This window comes from Vanrija albida (assembly GCF_041260175.1).
Source record: "Vanrija albida strain AlHP1 chromosome Unknown contig_4, whole genome shotgun sequence".
NCBI classification, from domain to species: Eukaryota; Fungi; Basidiomycota; class Tremellomycetes; order Trichosporonales; family Trichosporonaceae; genus Vanrija; species Vanrija albida.
The window spans coordinates 2111668-2126976 of NW_027191423.1; the positions used below are offsets into that span (position 1 = coordinate 2111668).

General features: G+C 62.4%; 4 protein-coding genes across 4 annotated transcripts; 1 reads left to right on the forward strand and 3 right to left on the reverse strand.

Moving 5' to 3' along the window:
* Positions 1–433: 433 nt before the first annotated feature.
* Positions 434–2156, reverse strand: MAS2 (Mitochondrial-processing peptidase subunit alpha; the record flags this gene model as incomplete). The annotated part of the gene is made up of 5 exons (XM_069354043.1): positions 434–687; positions 722–1073; positions 1109–1813; positions 1848–2015; positions 2061–2156. 5 exons carry the CDS (start codon positions 2154–2156, stop codon positions 434–436), a joined length of 1575 nt encoding a protein of 524 aa, XP_069208685.1.
* A 3001-nt stretch (positions 2157–5157) lies between these two features.
* Positions 5158–9411, forward strand: SAC3 (actin cytoskeleton and mitosis protein; the record flags this gene model as incomplete). The annotated part of the gene is made up of 6 exons (XM_069354044.1): positions 5158–5283; positions 5332–5505; positions 5557–5679; positions 5724–6675; positions 6713–8629; positions 8666–9411. 6 exons carry the CDS (start codon positions 5158–5160, stop codon positions 9409–9411), a joined length of 4038 nt encoding a protein of 1345 aa, XP_069208686.1.
* Positions 9412–9471: 60 nt separating this feature from the next.
* On the reverse strand, positions 9472–11490 carry Q8F55_005556 (uncharacterized protein; the record flags this gene model as incomplete). Its single annotated transcript, XM_069354045.1, has 6 exons — positions 9472–9491; positions 9527–9933; positions 9966–10461; positions 10500–10600; positions 10632–10975; positions 11008–11490. 6 exons carry the CDS (start codon positions 11488–11490, stop codon positions 9472–9474), a joined length of 1851 nt encoding a protein of 616 aa, XP_069208687.1.
* A 461-nt stretch (positions 11491–11951) lies between these two features.
* On the reverse strand, positions 11952–15184 carry Q8F55_005557 (uncharacterized protein; the record flags this gene model as incomplete). Its single annotated transcript, XM_069354046.1, has 3 exons — positions 11952–14687; positions 14752–15036; positions 15077–15184. 3 exons carry the CDS (start codon positions 15182–15184, stop codon positions 11952–11954), a joined length of 3129 nt encoding a protein of 1042 aa, XP_069208688.1.
* Between the last annotated feature and the right edge of the window lie 125 nt (positions 15185–15309).

Consider the following 15309-nt stretch of genomic DNA (forward strand, 5'->3'; position numbering starts at 1 on the left):
AATGGGAACGACGCTGCGCGACATTGCAGAACGTGCTCTGCGCAGAACGTGCCCGCCCTCGTGCTGCACTCGGAATGTTGCGACACATCGCTTCCGCACGCTAGCTGCATGCAGCATCGGCTACCCTTGCCAGCCTGCATCGGCCTCCATCGGCCTCTTGCGCTCGTGACTCTGCTCTGTCCACCACCTGACGTCAGCTGCCTGCAGATCAGCATCGCTCCACTGCCGGCCTTGTGGAGATGTCAGCCATGGGCCGAGCATGAGCGTGCGGGTGTAGCGCGCTGTTGGGTGGGGCAATCTGGCCGCGTCACTAAGCCGCGGCCAGATTCAAGACCCCACCCGCCACTCGCCGTCTTCGACGGCTCGCGGCTCACCTATCGTCGAACAGTGCATGTGGCTACTAACACAACAATGGCTCCCTCTACGCCGCCGCCTAGTACGGCTGCCGGCCCAGCCCCCACGCCTTGAGCGTGGCCCGCACGTCGCCGAGCGCGTCGACCTGGCCCTGCCCAACAATCGTCGGCTCGCCCGACCCGAGCCCGTAGTTGATCTGCGCCGTGCGCGACGACGGACGCAGCACGCGCGTCGCCGTACGGTGCAGGTCGTCGAGCGTCAACGCGTCAATCTTGGTGCACATCTCCTCTACTGGCACCTTCTTGCCGTGAATCTGCGTCTGGCGGCCGAGGTCTGGAGTCAGCGCCGTCGCACACATCTCACCCACCCTCAACGGCCGTCAACCGCGACTCGAGCGCCATGACCAGCTGGCTCTTGAGCATGTTCTTCGCGCGGCTCAGCTCAATCGCGGTAATGCCGCCCTTCTGCGGCCGCGTGAGCGTGTCGAGCTGGTGCGCAATCACGTTCGCCGCGCTGCCCGCAAACTGCGGGTACACCGACATGGCAATGCCGAACAGACCCGAGTCGGCATAGCAGTGGTGGAAGCCGGCGCAGTAGTCGACCGCGTGGTACCGGTTCAGAACGTTGGTGTACAACCGCGTGTACATGCCCTTGCCCGGTCCGCCGGCCGAGAACGAGCCGCCTCCGCCGAGCAATGTCTGAAGGGTGGCGAGGGCGTACTGCGACGTCAGTGGAGTAACACACACACACTCACGATATCCGGGTCGTGCACGCCGAGGCCCTCGAACCCAATGTAGAGATGCACAAACTCCTCTTCCGGCTTGAGAATGTACTCCTCGCCACCCGTGTACACGGCACGCGCAGCCGCCAATCGCGCATAGTCGTCCGAGACGTCGGTGGGCGCGTCCGAAACCGTCGCAAAGCTCTTGGAGCCGGCCGGCTGGGGCGAGACGCCGGGGCGGAGCGAGGAAGGTGGGGCATCGAGCGAGGCCTTGGCACCGGCGGACCCGAAGAACTTGTCGGCCAGCTCGACCAGCTCCTGGTGCTCCATGCCCACACCAGCAATGACCAGCCGCTCGGGGCGGTACCAGTCGCGCATGAACTGGCGGATCTCGCGCTCGCCGAGCACGTCCAGCTGCGACTCGGGACACAGCAGCGGCATACCGAGCGTGTTGTCCTTGAACGCGACCGTGTGCAGGATCTCGGGCAGGATGAGCTCCGGCTTGGCCCAAATCTCGCGGATCTCGTACGCCGCCGCCGCCTTTTGCGCCTCGAGCTCCTCGGGCAACAGCAGCGGGTGAAGCACTGTCGAGGACAGCAGCTCCATCGCCAGCGGGAGCGACTGCGGGAAAACCGTCGACTGGTACATTATCGTCTCGCGCGACGACGAGCACGAGATCTGCGAGCCTAGCGAGTCGATCAACCGGGTCATCTCCTCGTCGCTGTGCTTGTCGGTCGACTGGGGGTTAGACTGCTTCTCGCGCCGTGCTCACCTTGAATGCGAGCCGATCCAACAGGTGCGACACGCCGCTCGTCCGGTGGCTCTCGAACCGGCTCCCCGCGTCGACGTACACGCCCACGGCGTGGAAATGGCCAGGCGTCGTCTCGGTCGCGACGCGCACCTTGTTCGGCAGCGTCGTCACCTGCGAGGCGACCGGGAGCTGCGAGGTGTCAGCTTTGCCGCTGGGCTCAGGCGCGCGACGCACAGCTGCAGACGACGCCCTGCGCAACAATGGAGAAAGGGGCTTGCGCGCGGCGTTGCGCAACAATGCGCCCGACGACGTCGACAATGGCAGGCGCATGGTTATTGTGGACTGATACGGTGGAAAAGATGTGATGAGTAGAGTCGTCGTGTGTTGCTCGTCGGGTGACCTTGGTCATTTGCACGCGGCCGTAGAGCCGAAAGCCGTAAAAATGGATTACGTAAGTTGAAGATGCCGATCCTCCACAGCCACTTTTCGTGCTGAAGGGCTGTGTGGCATCACCACCAGCGAGGACTTCAAACAGTCAAGCTTGCATCGTATCACTGTTCTCCAGAAACAGTTAGGTTCTACCACTAGTGTATGATTTTCTGATTTCTTTTGTGACGGAGCGATTCGTTCAGAAGTTTCCATGGCGTTTATTCCAAGACCTAAGGTCCCCCGTGCCCCTGGCACGACCATCGCGGGCGCGGCGACGGTTGCACTTCTTCGGTGTGTTCGATGGAAGCGGAGATGAACGTCCAGTAAACCTCCACTCTGGCGGGGGAAGGGGCTGTCGCTGTCGCCAAGGGAGTCACAGTCTCAGTCGGCACTGCTTGCTGAGGGCTGCCAGTTCTCGGCGCCGCCGAAGCGCCAGTGAGGGCGGTAGCGATAGAGTTGGCGAACGTCGTCATGACAACCGCCGTGTTATTGGGGGTGGTTGCGGTTGCATTCGCGGTGGTGGTGGCATTGGTCGTCGGTTGGGTCGGGCATTCAAGTTACAGAGCTTACAACCCGACACCACCAGAGAAAAGATCCGTCCCGCTTCTTACACCGACTGAGCACCACCCGGCCAAGCAAACAACGCATCTCTCGTTCTCTCGCACGAGGTGCGGCTCTGGGTCTTCGCGCCGGGTCAGGAGCACTGCAGTTGGGCTCTTGACATATGAGTCAGTGGCATGGTAAGAGCCAGAGATGCCACTCTTACGAGATATGTATGTGAAGTTGAAACCCAGTGCGTACCACTAAGCAATCGGGTCCACTGAGGGTAAAACGATACCTGATAAATGCCCAATGGATGGGCAACCACAGAACTCTTACATACTTCAACTGACAAGTGGCTGACTCGGCTGATTGTTTACACTTGATCTTCTCGTCTGCACCTCATCCTCCTCAACTCAGACCGACCGCACATCCACAAGACCGGTTTCCGGAGCAGCATCAACTCAACATGTCTACCGCAGACCACCCCAGCCATCGCCTTCGGTCAGGCGGGCACTCTCTGCACCTCCCAATCGAGGTGCTCGAACATTGTTGCGCAATTGGACCCAGACCCAAGTGTCGACGGACGCACCTTCGTTGCCCTGCTCCAAACTTCTCAGTCCATGTGGGATCTGGCTGCCCCACGGCTGTATCGCAGCCTCAAACTCGATGACGACCAGCTGTACCAACTTCTTGTGGGCGGTACTGAGCCCCGCTACCGATCAAAAATGGACGGAGGACAGTATGCCGACCGCCGCATCAACTCGCGCCAAGGGGCTTTGACTGTGCGTGCACGCCGTGCCCTCAGTTTTGTGAACCGGCTCCATCTATACCCGCCGCCAGTCTCATACTTCGACCTGTTCATCGTCTCACAGGCCAAGGTCCCACTGTTCCCAAACGTGCGAACCCTCTGCCTGGAAGATAACTTCAACCGCGGCAGAGGCGGCAACTCACCTAAGGGACACAAGCACTTTCCCTCCACTTTCGTCATGTTCGACTATCTCGAGCAAGTGTGCATACGAGGCGGCGACTACTCGTTGGATCGTTTAAGGCACCTGCCTTGCACCTGGCGGAATAGTCGGCCAGCCCCACCCACACGCCCAAGTATACCGAACATCGACTTGCGAATGGACAACATCCGGAACCTCACGGTGCACTGCGATGAGTTCGAGCAGGTTGCTGGGTGTTATCATCTCCCGAGTGCATGGCAGTCGTTTCAAATTTACCTGCTGGAGCCGAAGTACTTCGTCGTCAGCGAAAATCCCTTGAGTGCATTCGGAAGGCAATGCGGCTATCTGGAGGAACCACCTGTTACGCTTTACAGCAAGAGGCAAAACCAGGCCAAGACAGAAGCTTTTCTGCAACGATGGGGCACTACCATTGACAAGCTTCCAGGCTTGAGCATGGTGTTTGGCGACAACCCAATACCTTGCAGCGTCTGTGGTGAGTCGAACATAGTGCCTTACCACGACATCGTCATCCAACTAACTCGGTGTCATCCAGGCTCGGCTTGGGTCGATCCAAAGGAGCAAGATAGATCATTGGGCTACCCCCAGTTTTACCTCTCCACGGGGAAGAGAAACCGGAAACCTCACTGAGACCTACACACATGAGAAAGATGCACGCGTTTTGCCCAGACACGCGTGGCCGGCGACGCTAGTAAGGCTACATGTAGATCTTATATACTCCTACGTTTTCCCAATACAGGTGCAACTTCCACTGCTGCTACAACAGAACGAGATCCCGGAGTGAAGAACTGTTGATACAGGTCAGTCACTTCGAAAGGTTGCGGTACAAGGTTCCGCACATGTTCCTACTGATGCCCTCCCTCGGCAACGAATGGGCCTCGTGTAGCCATTTGGAGCCTACGCAGTACGGCAGGTCCCACATTTCCCGTTGAATGGGCCGTCGAAGCACGCTCTGACCTTGTCGCCACCACACTACACGGGAGGAGTGGCGGAGGTGCTGGAGCTTCAAGACACATGTCGACCTGTAGCGCAATGGTCTAGCTTGGTTAGTAAAGGTGTCTCACAGCATGGGACTGTTACACCTCAAGCCACGGATACCACGAAGAGCATTGCTACCATCCAATGCATACAGAGCACAGTTCTACGTACGACAGGAGATCAGAGGAGGGAGGCGGACACGATCCATATCTCCGTTGTGTTGCAGCGGAATCAAATGTTCCAGACAGTCTTGGATGACGCCGGACGACCATCACCCAAGGCGAGCAACCATTCCCTCCTCACTGTCTGATCACTTACACCACTTCGGCACTGTGCATCAAGCAGCCGCGTCTGCAACACCCGCAGGCAGACACGGCAGCAGCACAAGATCGCCACGGCGCTTCTAATCCTTTGCGATGGCGCCGCCCCCACCGGCCGTCGGGGTCGACTCGGACGGCGACGATGACTTTCGCCGGGCCGACAGGAGGGCCGCCCGCGCCGCCCGTTTCAACACAAAGCTCGAGGGCAACCGCTACAAGGAGGTGAGTTGGGTGGTATTCCCCATGATTCGATGCTGATGCTGCGCTTAGTTGGAAGCTGCCCGCGCTGAGGAGCGGAAAGCCTTCCTCGAGCAGGGGTTAATTTCTTCGGGCAAGACGACTCTGGGCGATGCTGTCGACATGCGGGGCACATGCGAGGACATGTGCCCAGAGTACGAGCGCGAGTTTCGAGAGTATACCCGCGAGATCCACCCTTTTGAAGCTGTGAGTGTCGGAGAGCAGCGCTTGCTCCAGGTGGAGGCTGACCACGGCCAGTTGCCAAATCGTCGAATGGACCACTCCAAGGCCGTAGCAGCGTATACCCGATCGGACGCAGGCGCTGGACATGGCGCAGCAGTCAAGTTACCATCAGACTTGCGAACCCCTCAAGCCCTCGTGGTAAGTGTTTCGCGCACAGGCAAGCCACAATCTCACGCGCGAAGCGATCGCTCGACTATCTTATCGACAAGATTCTTCCGCTTCAACCCCCTGTCAACCCTAATGCAGTCAATCCACCAGCACCTACAGCACGAAGAGCACTGGGAAACTCTGCTGGCTTCATCCGTGATCGTACGCGAGCTATCCGCAAGGAGTTTGCGATGCAGTCGAGCTGGGGCCACGACGAGGCGATTGCGACTTTCGAACGGATCGCGCGCTGGCACATTCTCTGTCTCCGCGAACTGCAGGAGGAGACTGGAACCAACACGGACATGCACATCGACTCGGCAGAGCTTGGACGATGCTTCACGTCGCTAAGACAGCAATACAACGACAGGCGAGAGGAGCTCGGCGTCGACACCCCCTGCCCCAACGAGCCCGAGTTTCGAGCCTACATGCTCATCTTCGACCTTGCCAACAAGTCGGTGTCGATCCCCACGGCAGAGCTGCCTGCTGCCATCTTGGACCACCCCCTCGTCAAGCTCGCGTGGCAAATTCGACAAACTGCGCAGCGCAACTTTGACATGCAGAAGGAGGGATCAAAGCTGAACGCTGAGCTGGGAGCCAACCTGTTGACACGGTTCGTCCGCCTCCTCAAGCAGGGCAAAGTGCCGTACCTTCTCTCCTGTCTCGTCGAGATTCGACTTCGTGACATTCGTCGAAGTGCCCTCCGTGCCCTCACCCGCACCTACCCTCGTCTCAAAGCCGAGCCCATTAGGTACAGCGATTCGGGAGAGGTGCTGGAGCGCCGAATGGTGTTGTTCGACACACTTGACACTCTCCTGGGTGCTGAGGAGCAGGAAGATGACGGACCAGCCTGGGACGACATTGAACCAGTGTCCAAAAATCCGGATGACGAGTCTGCCGCAATCGTGGAGCGATTCGGAATCGAGGTTTTCCAGGATGTCGAGACCGGCCCCGTCGGCGCTCTTGTCAACCTTGCTGCCAGGTTCAACGGTGTGTGCGTGTACCCAATTGTAGCTGACCGGTCCAGACAACAAGGACGCCCCATTTACTCGCCGTTGGAAGCTAATCACGGAGAAGAAGGGCGATGCTTCGTACTCGGACATTATCAACGGCTACGCTGGAGTGGAGATCGACGGTACCGCGGCGCTGCGGCCAGCCACCATCTCAGTGCCTCGACAGCGTCCCGTGTACAAGTCCACACCAGCCGTGCCAAAGGTCACTCCCGCGCAGCAGCCGGCTGCACCAGCGAAGAGTATCTTTGACCGGCCGGGATCGTCTTCTTCTGCCAGCGCATTCTCGTCCACGGGTGCGTTTGCAAAAGGTGGGGCCTTCACGAATGGAAGCGCGTTTGCGAACGGCGGAGGAAGTGCATTCTCCACCTCCACAAGTGCTGCGTCCGCCTTCAAACCAGCCCAAACCTCGGCATTCGCCCCAGCGCCGAAGACACAACCTATGTCCTCTGCAATTGCACCAGCTACACCCACTCCGCCGGTTGTGCAACCCGTGGTATCAACAACCCCGACTGCCCCGCCTCCAGCCCCTTCCTTCTTCAAATCTCAGCAGACACAGGTTCCTCCCAAGACTACCGAACCCCAGCCGAAGCCAGTACCGTCATTCTTTGGCCCGACCCCGCCTACTGCTGCAGAGACACCAAAGCCTACCCCCCTCCCCTCCTTCTTTGACACCCCGACGCAGGCTGGGCCTTCAAAGGATGCGCCCACTTTCTTCCCTTCTCCTTCCACAACGCCAGCCGCGCCACCGCCGAAGCCACCATCACCAAAACTACCTTCTCCGCCTCGCCCACCGCCTGTGCCAGTGATTCCACGAATTAAGATGTCGCATGCGCAGCGGCGGGCAGCGCCATTCATTCTCAGCCGACAACTCGTTGACGAGGTTGTGGACCAAATACTTCAGTCCGTGGAGCCTGACCTCGCGAAGATTATCCACCGACAAGAGGCCGCCCAGCGCCACCGAGAAAGCGTAGCCCAGCGCCAGGCGTTCATCAAACAGTGCTCCGATCTGATCTTTGACCGCCTGGTCGAAGACGAAGTGACGCGAGTGGCCGAGCGGGTACATTCGCTCGAGCTGCGGGCCCAGGCACTGGCGCAGAAAGTTGCCAAGCACTGGCTGGAGTGGACCCGGCGAAAGGTTGCCCTTCAGGCCAAGATGGAGCAGGCTCGTGAACAAACATTCACGACGCTGCAGAGTATGGGACTCTCCCGGTCCACTGCGTCGTTTGCTGGCGCATCGAGGTCGTCGTTAGACCCAGTACGCCTACGTTCGACGCGGCGCGAGGAAGCGGAGGTTAACATGGAGCTGCGCCGCGCAGAGCGGGTCAAGAATCAGCTCCATGCGCCTTCAACCTTCCTCTACACAATAGCGCGACATGTTGCCCCACTGCTCGAGGAACAGGCAGGTGAGGAGGCCCCACTATGGGAAACTGTCCTTCTTACCGCGGAGAACGCTGGCTCTCCGGCCAACAGAGAGGCCCGAAGTTGGCTCATCCGAAAGCTCACTACCACCACTGGGCACGACGTGCAGCGCGACGGAGTCGACTTTGCTACTACGGTGTCAGAGGCCGACGGCGAGTTTCCCGGCTCTGTCGATACCGGATTGTTCATCCTCGAAGCGCCCACCACCATCGACCAGAAGATCCCGCGCAACGTCAATGCCGATGACGCCCAAGATAGGCTGGAAGCGGCGATCGGTGTCGCGAAGCAGCAAAGTCGCTACATGTCGTCGCTGCTTATTTTGACCTGGGAGACCGAATCGCTGGATCAAGTTGTCAGCCGCCTCGAGATTGGCCCTCAGGTTTCGCAGTTTGACGCAGTGGCCGTCTTCAGCCTCGACGGGGCCGAGGACTTGGACAACCGCTTTGGCGCCGTGGTGCGCAGCCTTGTCCCCCGAGACCCTCTGAAGGGGCAGGTAGTGGTCCAGCTGAAGGGTACGTCTGAGGATTGAGCATTGACTAACATCCCAGACCTCGTCGCGATCACCGAGCCGCTGTGGCAGCGCCTCTATGCCTTTGCCGAGCATGTGCTCGCAAAGTTCCCAAAGGATGCTGGTCTCAACACGAAGGCTCTGGCACTCTCTGTGGATCTGCTGCGGCAGCTCGGAGCTATCATCGACAGTGTCTTCGAAGAGCTCCCAGTCAGCGACAACTCCACGTACGCCCTGCCGGATCTGCCGCCATTCCCCGCTGTCAACAGCGGCGACAATGCCTCCATTGCCGAAGCTATCGCAGCGTACCTATCACAGCCACCGCTCAGCCACGTCGACGACGTCGCATTGGCCCTCGGGCCGTTACGGCAGGCAGCTGCGCAAGGACGACCATTGCCCATCCTGCCCGTGCTGTGGGCAATCGCGAGCTACTTCTTCGGCACGCTCACTCTCCAACGCCTCCCGCTGGACCAGTGGCTACCGGGCAACGAGCCTGCGGAGGCGGTGGATAAGCTAGCCATTGACGTCCAGGACTCGTTCAGCAGCGCCACGGACCAGGCCGTCCAAGACCTGGCCCGCGTCGCGAATGAAGCACGACTAGCGCTTGCAGCTGCAACACCGCTGCCGCCTACACCGACCAAAAGATCTCCTACCAAGGGCAAGAAACGCCGAGCCGACGACGCTGCCGACTCCAAGGTGGCGAAGAACGCGCGTTTACTGCGTGCGCTGGCCGAGGCCAACGCAACGCTCAATCAGCTTGACCCGAGCGCCGTCTCGGCCTCGTAGATGTAGATTATCCGTGCCATCGGCACGATGCATTGCAATGAGCATTGAGTGAGTGGTGTTCTAGTCTTCAAGGACATGGGCTGGGGGTCAGAGCAGAGCGCTGCAGGGGACTCACATTTGACAGGGGCGCGCAATGACCCGACGTCGTCGACGGTCGCCTCGTGAATCTTCCCTCTGAAGAGGTATCGCACGCGCAGCTTCTTGTTCTCGCCGATACACGGGTCGTAGAAGCCGAGCAGGTTGAACTTGTTGCGCGCACCGGGAATGAACAAGCGCGAGTTTTGCACGAGCGCCTGGACGGGAACCGTGACGTCGATGATGGCGCCGTTATCCCTAATCCCCCGCACCGTAAAGTCGTCGGCGCGGCCGTACTGCGCCACGAGGATGACGAGGCCGTCGCGCTCACGCTCGGCCTGCACCTTTGCCTGCACGCTGCGCTCCATGAGCAGCAGGGCCTCCTCGGCCTCGATGCGCTTCTGCGCGATGTAGTCGGCGTGCTCTTCCCGCAGCTGCTCGATGCGCCTTCCGTCAGCCCAGCCTCGCACGCCACTCACTTTGCGATGCGCTGCTGCTTGCGCGGGAGGAGGTAGAAGTGGTGCCACGCCGCGTAGCCCGCCGCGGGGAGCACGGTGCTGACGAAGATGATGTAGGGGTTGTAATCCGCCGCCAGGAGAATCGGCAGCGCGAGCTTCTGCCCGACGCGCGAGATGTGCAGGTTGACCTGGAACCCGCCGTGGAGGAACACCTGGAACGTCGCGCCGGCGTAAGTGTGCTCGGTGACGTGCGCCGTCGCGTCGGCGAACACGTGCCCGCCCTGCAGCTCGAGCCCGACACCCGCCTTGAGGGTGAGCCCGAGCGCGTGCGTGCTCCAGTCGGCCGAGAGGTAGTTGTCGGCGAGGCTCATGCCCGTCTGCGCCTCGGCCGTCCACCCAGTCCCCGAGACGGTGGCGTTGGTCAGCCCGATCGACAGGGCCGACTCGTCGGCGTGCCGCATCTCGTCGGGCATGGCCGCACCCCACGGCCCGAGTGACCAAAAGCCCGTCTTGTACGCTGTGGCTTGTCAGCAAGGCTCCCTCCTCCACACGCACTGATGTACCCCGTCGTCTCGGGGTATATCCTCCGCCCGAGGCTCGCCGTGATACGCGGCGGCGCCAGCCATGTCTGCGAGATCGCCGTGGCCGTGACGTATCTGCCGTCAGCGCGCCCACCACCGTACCCACGTATTCTCGTCGACCGTGTACGTCCCCTTGACCGTCGATATCCGCGGGCTGAGCAGCGTCTGCGAGTACTGCGCCCAGAGGCGCGGAGAGAACTGGTGGCGCAGTGTGCCGGTAAGGTTAGCGCCTCCGGCGCCGCCCCGCGTGGCCATCGTGCCCTCCATCACGAGCTGGGTGCGGTCGTTGACCGGCGTCTCGAAGCTGTGCTTCAGGACGACCTGGCCAGTTTGGACGCGCTGGGCGCGGGACCACACATCGTGCTTGATCTGGTCTGCGTTCGCAAGCCCCTCGAACAGCGCTTCAGGCAGAAACACGGCGCGCGCATCGAGTGTAATCGACATATCCCCCTGCCGTCAGCCCCGCCCCGCTCCCTGCTCACCTTGCTGTTGACGAGCGCCTCGGCCTCCTCGCGCCACCTGGCGCCGGCCTGGCGCGCGTAGTGCTCGCGCATGCGGGCCGCGCTCATGTTCTTCGGGCCCACCTCCCAGCTCGTGCGCAGGCCCTCCTCGCCGTACAGGTCATAGATGGTGCGCGTCCCGGTGTCAGTGAGCACCTCGTGGGCGCGCTGGATGGCCGTGAAGCGCGCGTGCGCGGCCGCGCGCCGCACGTCGTCCGTCTGCTTGTCGGGGTGGTAGATTGACGCGAGGGAGCGGTACGAATCCTTGATCTCGGCGAGCGACGCGTCGCTCGGCACATTGAGCACAGCGTACAGGCTCTCCGAGGCCGCCGCGTCCACGAACGCTTCGGCCGATTCGGTGGGCTCGAGCAGCGCCGGCTCAGAGCCCCGGGGCGGGTGGATGGGCCCGGTCGCGCCCTGCGCAAACCGCGCATAGTAGGCGTTTGAGGGGCCGGGGCCGGCCATGGTTATGCGAGTGGGGGGAGGTGCGATAGAGGGAGGTGTGATGGAGATGGCAACAGTGAGATTACTTGTCGTTGCCGAGCGGGTGGCTTGTCATGATGCCGATTTCAGGTTGCCCAGGCACAACCGCGGCCGGAGCGTAAGCGGGTAGTGGCACCATGTCCGAGCCAAGGGATCGAGTGGCGGTTTGAGTCCCAACCCACACCTATGCATTCTATCAAGTGTCTAGTGCAGTATAAGGGGGATACGAGTATCACTGGTTCAAGCAGCTACCACCGCCCGTCTTGCCATTCGATTCACTCGTGGCCCTCGACGCCTGCCCTACCCCCTCGACACCTAAGCCCTCTCCGCCTTGACCTCCACCTTCACCGTCGGCTCCCGCTTCACCGTCGCCTCGCGCTTCACCGTCACCTCCGCCTTCGGCTTCACCTCCACCTTGACCGCCGACTCCCGCTTGGGCTTCTTCACTTTGGGCTTTTTCTTCTTCGGCTTGGGCTTGGTGTCGCTCTGGCCCGACCATGGCTTCTTCTTCCATTTGCACTTGCCCCTTCCCCGACGGTCTTGCCTTGCGCGAGGGCTGCCTCCCTACTCTGACTATCAGACCTGCCATCATGCTGGGGGTTGCTCTTACTGGGTTCAGGTGGGGGCGGGGCAGGGGCGTCGCCAACAACCTCGACATCCGAGTCGGGCGGGGCCGGGGCAGCGCCGACCACCTCGACGTCGGATTCAAGAGCATTGAGCTCTTCGACCTCGTCGGCCTCATCGGTATCGCGCGGCTTGTCGTCGTCGACAGGTTTGTCATCGTCTTCGACGTTGGGCTCGTCCTCGTCCACTCTCTCGCTGTCCGACTCGTTGGCTCCGTTGACGGGCGGGGTCTGGCGCTTCTGTGGCGACGCGCTCTTCACTGGCGACTTGGACTTGTCCAGTGACTTTGGCTTCTCCAGCGACTTGGACTTGGGCTTCTGGGGCGAGTGGGACTTGGGCTTCTCCGGTGACTTGGACTTGGGTTTCTCGTGCGACTTGGACTTGGACTGCTCGGGTGACTCGGCCGAGGGCTTTTCTGGTGACTTGGACTTGGACTTGTCCTGCGAAGCCGCCTTCTCTGGTGATCCAGCCAGTGACTTGACAGGCGACTTGGACGCAGCAGGCTTCTCCGGCGAACTGCTCTTCACAGCCGACGCGGCCTTTGAAGCTGAGGCGCGCCTAGGCCGTGCCAACTCAGCCTCGGCCTCGTCCTCCTCGCTCCCGTCGGCCTCCTCGGCCTCGCCTTCGTCCGAATCGGCGGCCCTACCCGCGCGCACCTTGTCCCAGCGCGCTCTGGCTGCAGCGGAGGCGTTCCCCGGAACGGTGAAGCCGCCTCCGTGCCCGTCGCCGTTCGGCTTGAAGTCCTCGTCACTCTCCTCGTCCTCAGCATCGTGGCGGGCCTTGTCCCAGCGTGCTCTGGCCGCTTTGGACGCGTTCCCCGGGACGCCGAAGCCTCCTGAGGGCCGCGGTGCCGGCTGCTTCCCCTTCGCGACCTTCTCCCCTCTGTCCCTCTTCAGACCCGGGACGTTGTTATCCACCAGGGTCCCGTACTGCTCGTAGTAGAGCCGCGGTGCGCCGGCGACGAGGCCCTTCCTGTCCAGCCCATCGATGAAGTCGCGCTTCGTGCCCTTGCCGTTCCAGTTGCGCAGGTTGCGCACGAGACGGACGAACGTGTCCTCGTCGTCCGTGTCGACGTCGTCAATGGTGATGACCGGCTCGATCCAATTGTCGCTGTCGCTGTCACTATCGGGCACGGGCGGGGGAGATGGGCGCTTCTTCTCCCGCTTGACGGACGGCGCGCGGGACGGAGCGCGCGAGATCAGCTCGACCTCCGGCTTGACCGACACTCCGCGGGCACGGTCCGGCTGCGTCGAGGCCTGCTGGGATGATGACGCGCGGGTCGCCCGCGCCGGCACCGGCGGGGGTGCCATCGTCGATGCTGCACGTCTCGTCTGCGTAGGAGTGGGTGTGCCGGACCCCGAGCGTGTGGAGCGCTGTGTGCCTTCTCGCAACGCCATCACCGCCGGGTTCGCAACTGCTGCCACTCCGCGCGCCTTCTTGACGACGGGCTTTGGCTCTGGCTCTGGCTCTGGCTCTGGCTCTGGCGACGCGCGGCGCTTGACCCCCGCGGCCCCCAGCTCCACCGTATATTCGTTCAGGTCCAGCAGGCGCGGCGGGTGCGCCTTGACGCTGTCCCAAACCCAGTCGTCGGAGAGTACTCTGGCGAGTGGGCCCGCGCCTCTCAGCGCATCGCGGTGAGCCTTCTCAGTCACCGCCTCGCCCGCGTCCACGGGGAGGAGGACGATGAGCGCCTCGTCCAGCGGCACGAGCTCGCCGCCCTCCATCCCGATGACCGTTTCGAGGAGCTTGTGCCCGTCGGCAAGGTAGAAAGTGTATGGGTACCTGCGGCCCTGGGAGAATATGCCGCTGCGGGTGGTGGAGCGCTGCGACGCGGGTGCTGACGGCGCGGGCGACGGTGCGGGCGACGGCGACAGGGGCGCAGGTGTGGGTGACGGGGGCGGTGACTTGCGACGCTGCGAGGAGCGCGGCGCGAGCACCGGCGATGGTGACGGTGACTTCCGGCGCTGCGAGCGCGGCGCAAGCACTGGCGACGACGCCTTGCGCTGTGAGCGCGGCTTGAGCACCGGCGACGACGGGTCGACGTCCATGACCTCGAAGTCGTCGCCGCCGTCAACGTCGTCGTGGTACGACCAGCCGTCGACCTCCTCGGGCAGCGACCAGTCGTCGGCGTCCTCCTGGTCCGAGAGGACGACGCGCCGGCGCGGCTGCGGCGTCGCCGAGGGCCGCTTGGGCGCAGGCTCGAGGGGCGACTTTGGCCGGGTGGGCTGCGTCGCTGGCTTCGGGCGCTGGGTCGCGCGGCGCTGGCTTGGCCCGGCCTTCTGGCTCGCCCGCTGGCTCGCCCGCTGGCTCGCGCGGCGCGAACGGACCGGCGACGCTGAGCGGCTCGAGGACGACCGGATGAACTGCGAGATTCGGGGCTCCTCGTTGTCGTCGCTGCTCACGCTGTGCACCGATGCGGAGCTCTTGCTGCGGTATGACGCCGAGCCGTCGCTCTCGCTGTCGCTACTGCTCCCCAGCCTACTCCTCCTCGCCACCCTGCGCTTCTTCTCCTTCGTCTTCTTTGGCTTCGCCTTTGGCTCGTCGTCGATGACAAACTCGAAGCCAGTCACATTGCGCCCCCTGTCGTCAGCTGCGTCCCCGCTACACAACCTACCTCACGAGCCAGCCGCCGTACAGGCGCCCGAGCTGCGCCTCGCCGAGCAGCGTGAACCCGTTGCGCAGCCAGCCCTGCAGCAGCACGGCGGCGCGCCCCTCGCGCGGCTCGCCCATGCCAAACTCGTAGATGAGCTCCTCGGCCGACCACGCCTTGCCCTTGCGCTTGCGGTCGCGCCGGTGCGGGTTGGTAAAGTCGTACCGGTAGCATCCCTTCGCGTTCCACTTTTGCGCGAGCGGCGTGTCGACGACGATGAGGTCGGCGTCGTACGGGCTCGCGACAAGCGTGCCCTCGCAGCGCTGCGGTCAGCTCGGTCGTCGACCAGCCCACCTCGATCAGCTTGATGTCCCGGTCCACCTCGTCGGCGTCGCGCTGGTCCGACTGCACGTAGAACGTGAGGTCTTCGTACAGCCCGGCTGATGATTTCCCGCGCGCCATGGTGGAAAGTGAGCGACGAGAGAGGAGAGCAAAGTCAAGGTTGGGTCATGTCGTGAGCCGTGCGTCGGTCGCGTCGCAGCCGCCCGACCTCCACATTCCAAGTGCGCCGAATATGGAAAGGGTGG